The 15,353-nt window shown below is 41.2% G+C and overlaps 1 protein-coding gene across 1 annotated transcript; it reads right to left on the bottom strand.

The window, feature by feature from the left end:
* Positions 1–8,231: 8,231 nt before the first annotated feature.
* odad1 (outer dynein arm docking complex subunit 1) lies at positions 8,232–15,235 on the bottom strand. Its single transcript, XM_080424903.1, has 14 exons — positions 15,158–15,235; positions 14,425–14,521; positions 13,966–14,155; positions 13,371–13,496; positions 13,109–13,222; positions 12,438–12,505; positions 12,152–12,339; positions 11,021–11,146; positions 10,812–10,894; positions 10,530–10,698; positions 9,874–10,037; positions 8,907–9,010; positions 8,634–8,722; positions 8,232–8,436 (listed from the first exon to the last, which is right to left on the bottom strand). The coding sequence occupies exons 1-14, from the start codon at positions 15,225–15,227 to the stop codon at positions 8,372–8,374; spliced, it is 1,653 nt and encodes a 550-aa protein (XP_080281029.1). The 5' UTR covers positions 15,228–15,235; the 3' UTR covers positions 8,232–8,371.
* Between the last annotated feature and the right edge of the window lie 118 nt (positions 15,236–15,353).

Genomic DNA, 15,353 nt, shown 5'->3' with positions numbered 1-15,353 from the left:
AAAAAATGAAAAAAAGAAAGAATTTCACAATCAACATTTATTTAATATAATTCAGGTAAAGATGAGTGAAGGCAATGCACATAAATAAAACGATGAATGCACATACACCCATTATATCGGCACACTTAAAGGCTGAGCCATCTTGGCACCGTGCGTACAATTACAGTGGTGCCCTTTCATTTGGGAAACGAATCCCATGTGGGGACCGCAGAGCACAGAAGCAGACGTCTACAATCTAATGGTCTCAGTGTGTGTGTATTACCCAGAGCCATGGGAGGAGGAATAGTCAGCCAGTCTAAAAACAGCAGACAGCATTACTCACTGTGTTTCTGTAACTGGAAAACTGGAGAAATCAGAGAGGGGGAGTGTTTGTGAGATCATTTCCTGTATTTTTTGTGTGTGTGCCCACTACCTCAACATGTTTCCAATCCATGCACCATGGATCTAAAGAATATCTTTCGATGGGTGTTTAGTGAAATGCAGGTAAAATATGTGAATTTATTGTTGAAAGAGTAAGACAAGCATGAAAAAGAAAATGCATGTGATGCTTATGGTGATATTCCTGAAACTGCGCCCTTAAACATTTATGTACAATACAAAATTACTGTCTCCCAAAGTTTCCTCAATGGCAATTTATGGTTCCACTGAAAGTCACTGGACTAGAGAGAATGGACTCTTTGTGCTCAGAATGCTTCATGTTCAAAAGTAACTGCTATTTTATAAGTTTCCATAGCCTGGTGGGAAGTTTCCGTAGCAAACAGACTTCATTTTAGCAGTCTCTACTAATACAGTCAAAACAGTACCTTAAATGAACTAACAAAAGACTGCAACCTGACTTGTGGAATGTCAGGGCTTGGGGGGACATCAATGAGCAGAGGTCAGGTTTAGGCAGGGGAAGGGTCTCCATAATTGGAACAATTGGTGGGGGCAAACCGAGCTCCTTTGTTTTGAACAGCGGTGTTCTTCATGGTCTGACTAGCTTTCTCTGACTCTCAACCAGGTCTATCAGCGTATTAGGACAACAAAATTGACCCCTCCCTGGGATTATTTAATTTGGATTAGGTGAGGGAGCAATATTACATATCTGGTAATAATAATAATAATTTAGCATCATAAATCAGCAAATGAACACTATAACCATAATTACATACAACCAACTCAGTGCAGTTGTAATTTTTCTGAGCAAAGGTGTGGATTTATGGGTAAATTTAACTGACACACTTTTCCTTTTATTGTGGATTTCCTGAAAACTATGAAATTGGTGTGGCTATTTTAAATTTAGGGTTTATCAAAGATCAATATATATTTTTGTGAAAATTCCTGTCCTTACAATCTCCCACATACTATAAAAAATAATTGGCCTACAATGTATTCATTGATTGTTAAACTAGTGAACAACTTTTGACAAACCAATAAAGAGCAGGCAATAAAGTATTCATAGCTATAATTATATAAACAGTAGTGGAAAGTAACTAAGTACATTTACTTTTTCAATTTTGAGGTACTTTTACTTTACTGGAGTATTCCATATGTGGTACTTCATACTTCTACTCCACTACATCTCAGAGGGAAATATTGTACTTTTGACTCCACTACAATTATTTGACAGCTTTAATTACTAGTTACTTTGCAGATTTAGACTATTAATAATAAATAATCACACATTTTCCAAAATGGCAGATCTACTATACAAGCTCACAACACGTGATGCGATGCTTTGAACTTGTAGAATGGCTATTTTTGAACCTCTGAAGTTTAATATAAGGTTTAAGTGGGTAATGATCAGTAATTATTGTCCAATAACATGATATACCGTATATGATTCTGAGATGGGCTTTCTGCATAATGGGTACTTTCACTTTTGCTACTTGAAGTATATTTTAATGCTAAATTAATACTTTTGTACTTTGACTTAAACTTTCCTCTTCTACCCCGGATTTGAACCCCGGTTTCCTGCGCAAGTTCTATAAGTTTTACCATTGAGCTAATAGAGCCTGCCTGCTTGCTCAGGGGATGAATTGAATCTTGACCAGTATGTAAAAATTTGTGTCAGATCCTGTGTTTTTACTTCTTCCACCACTGCAATTTGACTCTCAATCACCTCTAGTCACCCATGGCTAAACCTCATGGAATGCAATCTTTTTTTATCCTATCTTGAGTAGGTTACCCGTAGGTGACATGGACATTGAAGCATGTAGACATTGATTTAAGTAAGTGGTTATAACATGTTGAAACTAATTAGCAACAATAATAATAATACAAGTATATATATTTATTTGTCTAACATGTGCAGAGATTTGATTGCAGTTAATGGCATAAATTAAGGATTAAGGAACAGGATAACCAGGACTCTGATCCCAGATCTAATGGCTTCATGATTCTATTCCATAATTTAGTTTTTGTCCTAGGAGAGAGCAAACCTTAAAAAATTATATTTACTCATGACCCATAAAAACTGGTCTGTGACCCAAAATGGACCACGACCCTATGTTTGGAAAACACTGATTTAATTCACCTCTTAGCTCCGCCTCCACCACTGTCTTGCCAGAGGAAAGTGGAAATTTCCAGTAATTCACAGGGCTTCTGATGCATTGCTCCTCCTCTTTCAAGGTTTTCCCGCCTTTCATTCTACCTGCTCTTTTATTTTTTTATTTAACCTTTATTTAACCAGGTTTGTCCCATTGAAATCTATTTCTACAAGGGAGACCTTTTCTGCTGCCTGCTGGTTTGAAGATTTCCATCTCAACATCATTCTCTGGTCTCTCAGTTATAATAGGAGGGACATATTATGTCCCTCTTAGTTTATTTTGCCCATAAGCCACCCCAGGACCCCCTCGAAAACGAGATGCTACATCTCAAGGGCTTATTCATAGTTAAGAATTTCCCAATATCGGGACGGCAGGTTATGTTTAGTTCACTAATCATTTCTTTTTATAGATTTCTGTGAGCGTAACTAGCCTATATGACATCAGTGTAAATATAGCATCAGCTATAATAATATGACCATTAAGGAACCAGGATTGATGTGGGATCACAGAGCAGATGGTACATTTGCATCTCCTCTGCTCCAGCTGATCAGACATTAGGCCTTCTCGTTTGGTTTACAGACATCATCCAAAGGCAGCCATGCGTCCCACTGAGATATCTAATAGATATTCAAGAGATTTCAAAATGAGAAGGGAGTGTTCGAAGGTAGCTAATTAAAAGTGCCTTAACAATATGATTGTTTTGCGGAAAACTACATCTTATGTCTATGATGACTGTGGTTTTAAGACTTCTTCCTCAGATAAGCCAGAGATAAAACAAGGAGACAGCTGGAGTGGAGAACTTGATGGTATGAGGCACGCTGACCTCAGTCCCATTGTGAAGCACCAACAAAGAGCCATCTGCATGGTAACCAAAGCTGAGATGAGGGACAAACACACAGGGGGGGGGACCGGGTGGGACGAAAACACACACACACACACACACACACACACACACACACACACACACACACACACACACACACACACACACACACACACACACACACACACACACACACACACACACACACACACACACACACACACAGGGGGATGGGGTGGGGTTCGGGGAGATAAGGACCTGGAAAGTTTGAAGAAAACGATGATCACAAATAGGGATTAATCAAACTAATCGATTTAACTGATACACAAATTAATAATAATTTTAATAAAATTATCGATTTTTGGGGACATCATTATAGGCACAAAATTCCCCAAATTTCAAAAAAGTAGCAGGTCTACAAGATCTCAACGCGTTGCAACTTGTAGATCAGCTATTTTAGCTATTTTTGAGTGACAACGGTGTACAATAAAGTATAAATATAGGGCTTAAGTGCGGACTAATCAATTTTAGTCGATTATAAAAAAAACGCAATTCACAATTAGCCGATTAATCGAGAAAGTAATCGGTCGAATAATCGCTAAGAAAATCAATAGTTGCAGCCCTAGTCACAAACCAGTAAAGAAATTGTCCATGGGACTGAATCTTTAGGACATGCACCTTCAAAACGGCCAGTGAATACAGAAACGACCTCAGACACCTCCCCTCACAAAGAAAACAAACAGTGTCCATGTGGAAGGCGCTGTTTGCTTAAAATAGTGGATAAGACCTGACATCAACATGCCTAATCATGCAACAGTACATTTCCTGCCGGCTCCATGACAAGATGAAGTCAACTGAAACTTGGACTGCCTACTTGAGGCTAATATTTAACTTAACACTAGACCTCTTGCAAGGCGGGTATCTCACTGAGTCTGACAAAATTGAAATACTTACAGGCTTACTTTACCCCCCCCCAGTGAGAGCTAAATTAAATTGTGGCATTTCTTAGTTTTGCCCTTGAGGCAGACATTCTAACGGCAGTCAACTTACAGCACAACAAATATAGCCTATACTGCCCCCCTGCCCCCCCACACACACTTTTGTTTTTTACTACAATATGGGGATATGGGGAGAAATCAAAATGGTGAAAAGAAGGACAAAATGGTGTCAGGAGCATCCGTAAAAATTACAAATGATCCACAGGTACAAGAGCTGGGAATCAGGATTGCTTAGCAACAGCAGTGCAGAAGCCTTGCAGCCTGGGTGGGTGCAGAGAAATTATTCGTGCTGCCGCCCTGTGGACATAATGTGGATGTTCATATTTGCTGGGGTTGGTGTATATACATGCAATATGTCAGTGATTCTCAACCTTTTCCATTTCAAGGACCCCCAGTTTAATATACATTTGCATGGCCACGGACCCATATTTGATACTGTATTTCTATTTTATTTCTATTTTCTTACACTGTAAAATCTCCAGTGTTAGTTTAACTCTCAGAGTGTATAAATGGAACCAAATGGACCCGTAACAGTCCATTTGGACCCCTGGTGGTCCCCGTACCCAACGTTGAGAACCTGTGGGGTATCACACCTAAGTGGTGCCACTCAAACCATCCACTTACCGCAAAATTGAAAAATGATTAAACTCATTATCTGAAGGGAAATGCATGAGAAATGGGTGCCTTTCATGAGGTTGTTTGAAAATAAATGCAGCAGTCTGATTGGATGTAAAATGCTACAGACCTCATGGCCGGGTGGTTGCTTAGCAACATGCATTGGTGGGAAGGGGAGGGGGTGGGGGTCTTCAGAGGGAGGTAGTGTTCTGGGTGCAGGCAGACTAGGGAAATACCTGGCACAATTCCCAAATAAACAAACTAGGGGGGGGGGGGTGGGAGAGAGGAAAAGAGAATGAGAAACATAGAGTCAGACAGAAAGAGCGAGAGGATAGGGAGTGTAGAATTGAGATAGGGAGATTGGAGACACACACACACACACACACACACACACACAGAGGGGGTGGGGGTGTATTTTCATGGTCCAGACATTAGAGAGATAACAGTGTTATTGAAGAGACATGTTCGTTTTTTTTACTACTTAAATTTGTTTGTGCCGCTGGAACTGTCTCAAAGTAAATGGTGCATTGTGTGTGACTGACAAACTGGAACAGCGATGGAGTATAGAACGCCGGTTACTTAGGGCTTTGCTAATATGACGTGCATTGGTCCACTGCGTGGTGCATTAAAGCGGCTTGGAACACAGCGATATACCACGATGCAGTTGCTTATAGAGAGCTTTTAGAGAGAGGGAAGGGGGACAGAGAAAAATCGACCAGCATAACCGGAGGTTAGGCGGACTGTTGTGCACTTGATAAGATGTATAGAGAAGTGTGACAGATGAACAGGATGCAGATGAGTTTGTATGAGGCAGATAAGGGCATTTAAGCATACAAAAACTATGTACGCGAGGGAGAATATGACCAAGGGGGAAGAAAAGGTAGGAAATAAGCTCGTCAAGGGTGGGGGTAAGGAGGTTGAGTATTGGTGGTCTGCCGCTGGTAGGTAGGGCTTATGGAGGGAGGTGGGCCTCGGGCCTGGTTTGTTGCAGGCGGTCTCCACAGGCAATGAGGAGCCTTTTGTCAGGAGCAGGAAATGAGGTTCTGTTGTGATTAAAGAGAAGGTTTCTATGGCAATGCAGTGAGCCGTGTGCACAGAGAATTTGTTGGGGAGTGGAGGGGGCTAAGTGAGAGTAGAATTTCAAATAAAATAGCCTCCATCTCTTCTCTCTCTCTCCCTCCTGCTTTTTCACAGTGCCCTTTTATCTTTGATAATCTGTTTTCATTGCCACACAGTTGAGCCTCAGGGAGGATTATCTTGAGCCAACTGAGTCATAAATGTTTAGAGTTGCAGTTTCACTTCCCCAAATACACTGGTGTCAAAAGCAGCCTGGACAAAATCCTATACAACATCCTTTAATAAACAAAATTCTATTTACAATGACAATAACATTACATTTGAGTACTCTTTGTGAGTCCTCATCCATTAATCCCATTGAATATTCTCTTGTGGATAAAAAGTATTACATGATTATGTAAACTTTAACCACTTAAACCCTATACTTTATTGACCAGGGTCCCCCAAGGGTCTATACAAGGCCCCCTCCATTTTCCCTCCTTACAAATCTCCTTGCTGAAAATACCAGATCTAGATGTTCACAATGCATCAAGCTGCAATTTTTGCCAAATGCTTGTCTATTTTTGCTGAATGCCTATTATGAAATGCCCAGAATAGGGATGCTAGAGTTCAAGTGGTTCAAATCTAATTATAGTAACACTCTTTGTTAGTTGTTTTACAGAGCTTGAATGCTTAAGGTAAAAAAAATACTTTCCTTAGAATAGCAGTTTTCCTATCTTTTTGTCCTGTATAGAGGAAGTTGTTCCATGTACAAATGATTGCCATTGACATTCACATCAAAACAAAAGCTCCAGGATGTTTGGATAAATTCATTAAAATATGGAAACAGGATCTGAAGTTAGACAGAAGTTACTAATTACTCACTACTATATTTGTTATTTCTGTTTCAGAATGAAATATTACACATCCTGAAATGATTTCTAAATGAGGTGGAACCGTGGAATTCCCCCATGACTATACATACAGTAAACTGCCTGAAACTGTAAAACGAAACCATTGTCTGCCAGAAACGTGCATGAGATTGAATCATCAAATTCCACCAGGAAATGTAAATAAAAATAATTTACAAAAGAGTGTTTAATAAAAATGACATTTAGCAAATTCATTCCAAATGACATTGTAAAGTGAAGTGTGTCCTCCAGTTTCTTTAGGGATCCATAATCAACATCATAGCATAATGATTAGAATTATTAAAGGATGTGCTGCCCCCAACCTCTTGGTTTGAGCATAGCAGCATATATGAACTGCTGCCAAAAGGGAACACAGTTGTGCTGTGAGCAGATTGCATAGTGAAAGCCAGATGGCAAATCACACATCAAAAGGACAGCTGGTTTCCAGAGGCTGAAAAAGACAGTCTTTATGGCTCCAAAGCTAATTTGTTCAAACTAGACAAATCACGTGGAAACTGTAACAGACCGTTATTGTGACGCGTAACAGGTTGTGGTACAAATAAATAATACAATTAAGTTTTAAAAAATCGCAATTGCGTCGTGTCTGCAATTCAAACCTGCCATTGAAGCTTTTTTTCCCCCATCAGACATCATGGTTTAGCTAAACCTAATTAATTTATATTAGGCAACAAAAGCAGGTGCTGCTATAATCATCATGCCAGCACTTGCAAACGGGGATGACGTCTCTAGAGTTTATACTCTGTCACACGGCGCAGCGTGTGCCATAATAGCCACGTGACCTACAGGCTTGAGTATTACATAGGAGGGTGCTCACATTGACTATGGAGTTCAGGTAGATGTGTTATATTGATAAGGCCTTCATGGAGTCTAGGTCAGTGGTTCTCAACCTTTTCTGGATCAGGGCTCAATTGAGAATCTCGAAAGTGTTCTCGTAACCCCTGACCCCATCTGACCACTCTGACCACTTGACTTGTTAAGTGGTCAGATGGGTCGCGTGCATTTTCAGAGCATGTTTATTTTAACGGTCAATCATTCGATTGTGTTGCGGCTTGGAGATGAATGGAACTAACACGGTGTTCTGCCAATCATTGAGGGGCCCACTGGCAATGTCCGGCCCACAGTGGGCCCCGGCCCACAGGATGAGAATCATCCGGTCTATTAGGTAGATGTGTTACAGACCTCCAAGGAGTCTAGGTAGACGTGTTAAAGCCCAGTCCACAACAATGATTCACGACGCAACTAGTCGCAACTTGAAACCACTTATTCCAAAAATGCGCTGACCTGCAACGTGTCAATTCAGACCGCTGCAATTTCCTGCATCTGGTTGCAAGTTGCGACTAGTCGCGTTGCGAATCATTGGTGTGGACTGGGCTTAACATTGACAATGGCTCCATGGAATGCAGTCTGCCGTTGGGCAGGTTACTTATTTGTGTCTTGGAGCCTTTGGTTCTTGCCTGTTGGGTTGACTCTTCTGTCCAATGTACCTACGAATAATTTCAGCAAAATCAGATGATGTGCAAAGGGCTGTGTTCCTCAAAGACTACTATGATTATTGTTTACTGTCTTTCTTTGCTTTCGTCATTGCATCACATTGTTTTTGTCAGTTTACTTCTACATTAAAAATGAATGCATCCTTACATCAATCCTTACTAATCAATCATGCACTTCTTGTTGCACTTACCTGTCACGATTCTTTGGCGTAGCTGTTCCTGAGAGAGAGGCTGTTCTTCATCGTCAGTGATAGGAGACGACTCTATATCATAGTCCACTCTGACAAGTGCAACCACACACACGCACGCACACGCACACGCACACGCACACGCGCACACACACACACACACACACGCGCACACACACACACACACACACAAATAACTCGTCTTGAAAGTCTTTAAACACTTCTATGAATTTGGTAACAATTACTTTGAGACAACAGAGCTAGCACAGCACAAACCTGCTGACTGGAGGTTGAATGTTAATACTTTGCCTCAGCATTTCTGGATTCTGACCTAACAGAAATTTGACCAGGTCTTTTGGATTATAGTCCTTATCAATATCCTATAAGACACAGACAGATGGAGAGACATTAGACTGCAGAGAAGAATAAAGCATACAACAAAAATATGTCTACACAAGTACACATAAACATACAATATGCAGTTTTACACATTTAACCACATGAACCCTATCATCCCTATTCTCGATGTCATAATAGGCGAATATTCTGTGAAAAAAGGTGAACATTCGGCAATAACAGATCTACAAGCTGACAACGACGTTGTGAGCTTATAGATCGGCTATTTTCGGCAAAGAGATTTGGTGTAGAAGGAAAAAAGGAGGGGGCTATGTATAAACCCCTGGGGTCTAACGAAGTATATAGGGCAGAGGACATCAATGTGTCCGTACACGGACACATCTGTGGCAAGACTGTTCCATGTCCGTGGCAAATCTTCGATAAACAAAACAATTATATGATTTAAAAAAATATATATATATGTTCTTATTTTGTTCATGTAATGTGCAATGAAAGCACTGACTGTACTGTTAAGAGACAATTATTGAAATCCGAAACATTAAATAGACTTGCTTGAACCATGCTGCATTGATGCCTGTATACAGCCAGTATACTGTACAGTGGCTGACTTGTTTGTCACCAGTTTCTTCAGAATAGGTAGGACACAGATCTAATTCATGCAGAAATACTATTGTTTTAAAATGTGTAGCACATTGTGTAGGCATAGTGGACATTAGGAGTCCACTAGAAGACAGAGTGTTCTGGTAACATCATTGACCCGCTCATTCCGTATGCTCATGGCAAAAATAAAGTTTGACGAAAATGTCCATCAAAGGGCAGGCCGCCATGGTGATGAAGATATAGGGTTACTTTTAAGTGGTTACGAGCAGAGAAGTGAATAGATTACCTTGGAGTTGAGGAAGGCTTGCATAGTGAGCAGCTCATTGGTCTTTTGTTCCACCAGACCCAGGTAGGACATGATGTTGTCCTCCCTGATCCCTGCAGAGGAGCCCAACGTGTCCTCCATCACCGAGCGGTCACATGCCATGTTAGATAAGATCCTGTTCACCTCTAGTAGTGGGAGAAAAACAAAGCTACCGTAAATCCATCTGTGTGTTCATGTTTTCTCGTGTGCTGCACAGGGTTACAGCAGCGGTTCTCAAACGTTTTTCATGTTAAGGACCCCCAAATTGCGCGGACTCCACCTGACCGAATTTTGTTCCAGGGACCCCCAAAAGAGAAGATTTATATTGTTAAAAAGTAATAGGTAATGAAATTATTCTAAATTGTAAAAAATAAAAAATAGCCAATCTACAAGCTCACAGCTCTTCACATTGCGACGTGGTGTGAGCTTGTAGATATAGCTTGTAGCTGTCGAATAGCTGAAATATAAAATAGGGGTAAGTTTAACATTTTCCTCATTTTGTAAAGGACCCTCTGGAAACTCCAGAGGGACCCCAGAGTTTCCCTGGACCCCACTATGAGAACCACTGGTTTATAGAATCAAATGCTGTAGCTTGTGCGTATGTTGTACATGTGTTTAAGTATCATTAGAGGCTAAACCTGCTTTGATCTGTTCCAGGGTTGTGCTTGTGACGCTAGCTTGTGCTTCGTGCTCTCCTGCTTGTGACTCCGTTCCTTTTTGGTTCTCATCGATGTCTCTCAGCGAAACCTGATGCTGCTGCTCCCGTTTTAAATCCTCAACTCGAAACTGCTCCATCTCACCCTGGGTCTTCACCAAGCACACATAACAACATTTCATTCACGAGCACGATGAAAATGGAAAGTACAGTACAGCACAGTGTATAGTACAGCACAATACTGTACAGTACATGCAGTACACACCTGGGTTATCTGATCCCTCAATGCCACGGCCTCGTTGTTTTGCTCGTTTACATAATTGAAGAGTGCAAAGTTACGGTCCTCGACTGCACAGAAAACACAAGACACAAAACACAAGAGAAGTCACTAATGAGGGATTTCAACTGCAAACAGTGGGTACAGTGTTCATTTGACACTCGGGTAAGGTTTCATGTTGTTGGTGTGGGACTGACCCTGGATGAACCTGTTGACCACCATGTCCAGGTCCTCCTCTCCGGTCACTGCCTGGACTCTCTGAAACACCTCCTCCAGGGTTTCCACCGACTCCTCTCCAGAGTCTGTCCTCTTCTGCTCAGACACTACCACACATAGGAATGGTCATTGGTTTTGTTTGTTCCTCTAGCAGTGGGAGCGACAACAGCCAGTGGTGGAAAATGTACTCAAATAGTTTACTCAAGTAAAAGTATCAATACTGCAATGTAGAAGTACTCTGTTACAAGTAAAAGTCTGGAATTCAAAATGTATTGGTATCAAAATGTACTTAAAGTACCAAGAGTAGAAAGTACTCATTATGCAGAATGTCCCATTTCACAAAGTTTTCAAATCTTTTGAGCAGATCTACAAGCTCTATTTTCAAATGGCCAAAATGTACAGTATATAGGGCTGAAGTGGTTTTGTAATCATAATCAAAATCTACAAAGTAACTAGTAACTAAAGTGTTCAAATCATTGTAGTGGAGTAAAAGACAATATTTGCCTCTGAGATGTAGTGGAGTAGAAGTAAAAGTACTGAAAATTGGAAATACTCTAAAAATACCTAAAGTAAAAAATACCTACAAATTGTACTTAAGTACAGTACCTGAGTACATGTACTTAGTTACTTTACACGACTGACAACAGTCGACCATGGCCATGAAGCCTGGGGAATGTATAACCTTTCAACCACATGAACCCTAGCATCCCTATTCAGGGATTTTCTTATGCCTATGTGTTGCTTTCCCCTGGGCTCTGCTGCCAAGACGAGTTTAAACCTGCGTTGTCGTAAAAACCTGTGTCCTCAGAATAACCTGTGTCATGATGATAGCAGGAGGACATTCGGCGGAAATACCGTAGGTGAACGCTCAACAAAAAGAGCCGATCTACAAGTGAGCTTGTAGATTGGCTATTTTGGGCAAAGAGATTTGGTATAGAGGGGAAAAGGAAGGGACCAAGTACGGACCGCAGTCAACAAAAGTTAGTATGTGGTTACATAAAGATTCAACTACACAATTGCAATTGCTAAATTAATTACTATTATCGGATGCTGCCAAAACAGCAATAATATTGCATATTATGTTCTCCAACCTGCCTTGTTGTCTGTCTTACCCCGTCTGCGTCCAGTGTCCAGGCCATCGTCTGGGCCGGTCCTCTCGCTACACTTGGTGGTCATGAACTCTTTGAGACGTCGCTCATGTGCGATAACCCTTTCAGATTCCTTTACGTCAGTATTGTACTGGGTCACGTCCTTGACTGCTTTCTCCTTCATCGTGTTCATCTTTGTCTGAGCCTCCACCCTTGTAAAGTCAACATTCAACAACAAAAGAAAAAACACCCTTAGCCACTTCTCACTCTGATTTCTCTACATCTCTTGGTTGTCTCAGTGAAACCTCACCTGGCCTCGTAAGCAGCCGTCGACACATTTATCATTTCCCCGATCACCTTGCGAGTCTCCTGCAGTTCCTGTCACATTACAGGGGAAGCCACGTCAAAAATGTCCTGCTCTGGTTAAAAAGTTTGGACCATAATCTCACTTCTCACTTCATAAGTACTACATTAAACTTTAAAATTGAATCAGAGTTGTGTGTTGTGGCTCCAATGTGGATCTCAGACCAGTCTCAGCCTGTAATGTCAGTTGTCTATGACATATCTATTAAGTATGACTCAAGGTTTCAGCCTGATCTGAGCCCCATTATTGACATACATTTTAAAATGAAAGAACATTACAGTAAATGTTCAGAAAGTATAAAACATATGTGAAATAATTTGCTCAGTGTGCACAAGACATTTGGCTCTGATCGGTCCAGCAGTTTGCAAGATTAGCGACCCTCTTATAGACTTCTAGCTTCCTGCAGAGCCCCACTGTTATAATAATTTGTTTGTTACATATTGTCTTCCATGGCAGGTGCTCAACAACAAGCTGCTTTCTGGGTAACTAAAATACTGATATAGATTATTTTTTTTCACACAATGTTGCAAATTCCTGGTGAACAAAAATAACTTTTGATAGGAACCATGTCTTTGTTTAAACTTGTTTTTAGATAGATCTGTGGTGTGACCTCTGACCTTGTCTAGCCTGTGGCGCAGTTGCTGGAAATGGACGCGCTCCATGCGTAAGCTCTCCAGCTCATCTCTCAGATGGCTGTTTTTGGTCATCTGCTCACTGAAGCAAGCCAGGGCCTGCATCATACAACATAAATAAGAACAAAACTACACAGTATGCATGCAGGTATTCATTGTCAAAGGGTAAGGCTGAAAATGTATAAAGTATAAACTAGGCTTAAGGCCTAATGTAAGACATGGTGTGATGGCAGGCCTCATTACTTACTCTGTCCAGTTTGTTCTCTAGGGTACGTATGGCCTTCTGGGTCCGCCGGGCTTCGGCCCTCTGTCTGTCACTTGTGCTGCAGCCCTCTTTTCTATGCTCCACCAGATTCTTCTCAATGCTGGAGATCTGCTCACATCACAGATATGTGGCCTCATGTTTTGTGTCTGTACGAATGGGTTATTGGTGCATGCAGCGAACGGATGATACAGGCAGATTATCGCGTGTGTGATTGTGTATTAGGGCTGGGCGATATGACTTCATATCAATATTATTCTTAATATGATTATTTCTAACTTTTGCCTCGATTACAATTAATGAATGATTACGACGCGTCACTGTGAACTTAGATCGGCTTTTTAAGCTATTTTTGAATGCCACCATTGTACAGCAAAGTATAATACAAGGGTAAATGATTAATCAGACTAATCGATTTAGTTGATTATGAAAAATCTATCAGAATGGAAAAAAACTGCTTCTCGATTATTCGATTAACCTACATGAGCAAGATTCGGGCGGTTATTGGTTCGATATATTTTCAGTTAATTGCCCAGCCCTACTGAGTACTGTATGTCTGCAGACTGAAGCGGAATATCACCTCATGCTCTTGCTCTTGCTGACACTGCTTTTCTCTTTCAAACTCTTGGTCCATCTCGTCCCTCTGCTCCAGTAGCAGACGCAGGCACTGGGTGTGCTCGCTGTCCTGCTGTCGACGGGACACGTTCTCACACACTAAAAGACTTAGCTGAATCTCCTCCTGCTCTTTCCGCAGCCTGTCTATCTCCTGTCTTTTGTTCACACACACAAACACACGATCGTTAGCTGAGAAGCACACACAAACACAGATTGATGATCATAATCACGGTTCAATTTGCTGGGGGAAGGGGGGGGGGGTTCAATGCAGATCAACAAGCTCACAACGTGTCACAATGCGACACGTTGTGGGCTTGTAGATCTGCTATTTGACATAGGGAGACGTGGTTCACTACCTCCAAGTGGTTAAGAAAATGTTTTTCTCACAAGTTTAAATCTTATAATAACATAATGGCATATGCACCGTTGTTTGCGAATGCTCTCCTGCGACTGGATGCTGTAGACCTGCCGGTCTCCATCCATGATCCTGAACTGTCTCTGGAGTTTGGACATCTCTGTTACTGAAAGGAGGCCATGTGAACACATCATAGCCATCATACATATGCAGTGGTTGACAAAGTATATACTCAAGTAAATACTCAAGTGAAAATATCAGATCTACATGCTTCTACATCCAGGGGCGGATTAACCCTTCGTGGTGCCCGGTGCTTCGACCCGGTTTCGTGCCCCACCGGCGCGTTTCAATGTTGTAGCGCTCCTTTAGCAGCCACTGCTTCAAAATTTAGCAGTTTTTCGCTGTTTTTTTTATAAGCCGTTTGGTGCCCCCCCCAAGGTTGGTGCCCTGTGCTTCAGCACCTCAAGCCCGTTGGATAAGCCACCACTGTCTACGTCATCAGCTGTTTCCTCTATATTTGAAATAGGGCGTACAGTAAGTGGTTAATTCATAATATATTTTTGTTCGTTTTGGTCCCAAGAGTCCCTTTCCTAGAAATGTAGTGGAGTCGAAAGTACAATATTTCTATTTAAAAGGTAGCGGAGTTAAAGTCTTGCAACAAAAAAATAACAAATACTTCAAAAATGTACAGTACTCAAGTAAATGCAATTAGTTACTGTCCACCACTGGCCATCATATGTATGAAACAAAACATCACTGACTATAGGAGAATGGGAATCATACCCAGCATCATCAACATTACCTATGCCGTCAATATCCTGCTCACTGCTGTCCGAGTGAGCACTTCTGGCTGATCTTAATCCACGAGGCATTGTTACAAACAGCTGCAGTATATCTGTTGAAAATGTACAGTACAATCTCTCAGCCAGACACCTTGACATCTATCAGCCATATACTGTATATATTTCGTCCATTTGAAAATAGCAGATCAGATAGCA

Source organism: Gymnoscopelus braueri (genome assembly GCF_963280865.1).
Source record: "Gymnoscopelus braueri genome assembly, chromosome: 3".
Classification (NCBI taxonomy): domain Eukaryota; kingdom Metazoa; phylum Chordata; class Actinopteri; order Myctophiformes; family Myctophidae; genus Gymnoscopelus; species Gymnoscopelus braueri.
Note: the sequence above shows the minus strand (reverse complement) of the source record. Positions and strands in the feature narration are given on the sequence as shown.

Bases quoted from the DNA above. Each gene is read 5' to 3' on its own strand.
- odad1 (XM_080424903.1), bottom strand. From the start codon at position 15,227: ATGCCTCGTGGATTAAGATCAGCCAGAAGTGCTCACTCGGACAGCAGT. The intron at 12,506-13,108 runs GTCAGAGGTCAC...GTAATGTGACAG, and splicing joins TGCGCCACAGGCTAGACAAG to GAACTGCAGGAGACTCGCAA. The intron at 9,011-9,873 runs GTAATCTATTCA...TGTGTCTTATAG, and splicing joins AAGCCTTCCTCAACTCCAAG to GATATTGATAAGGACTATAA.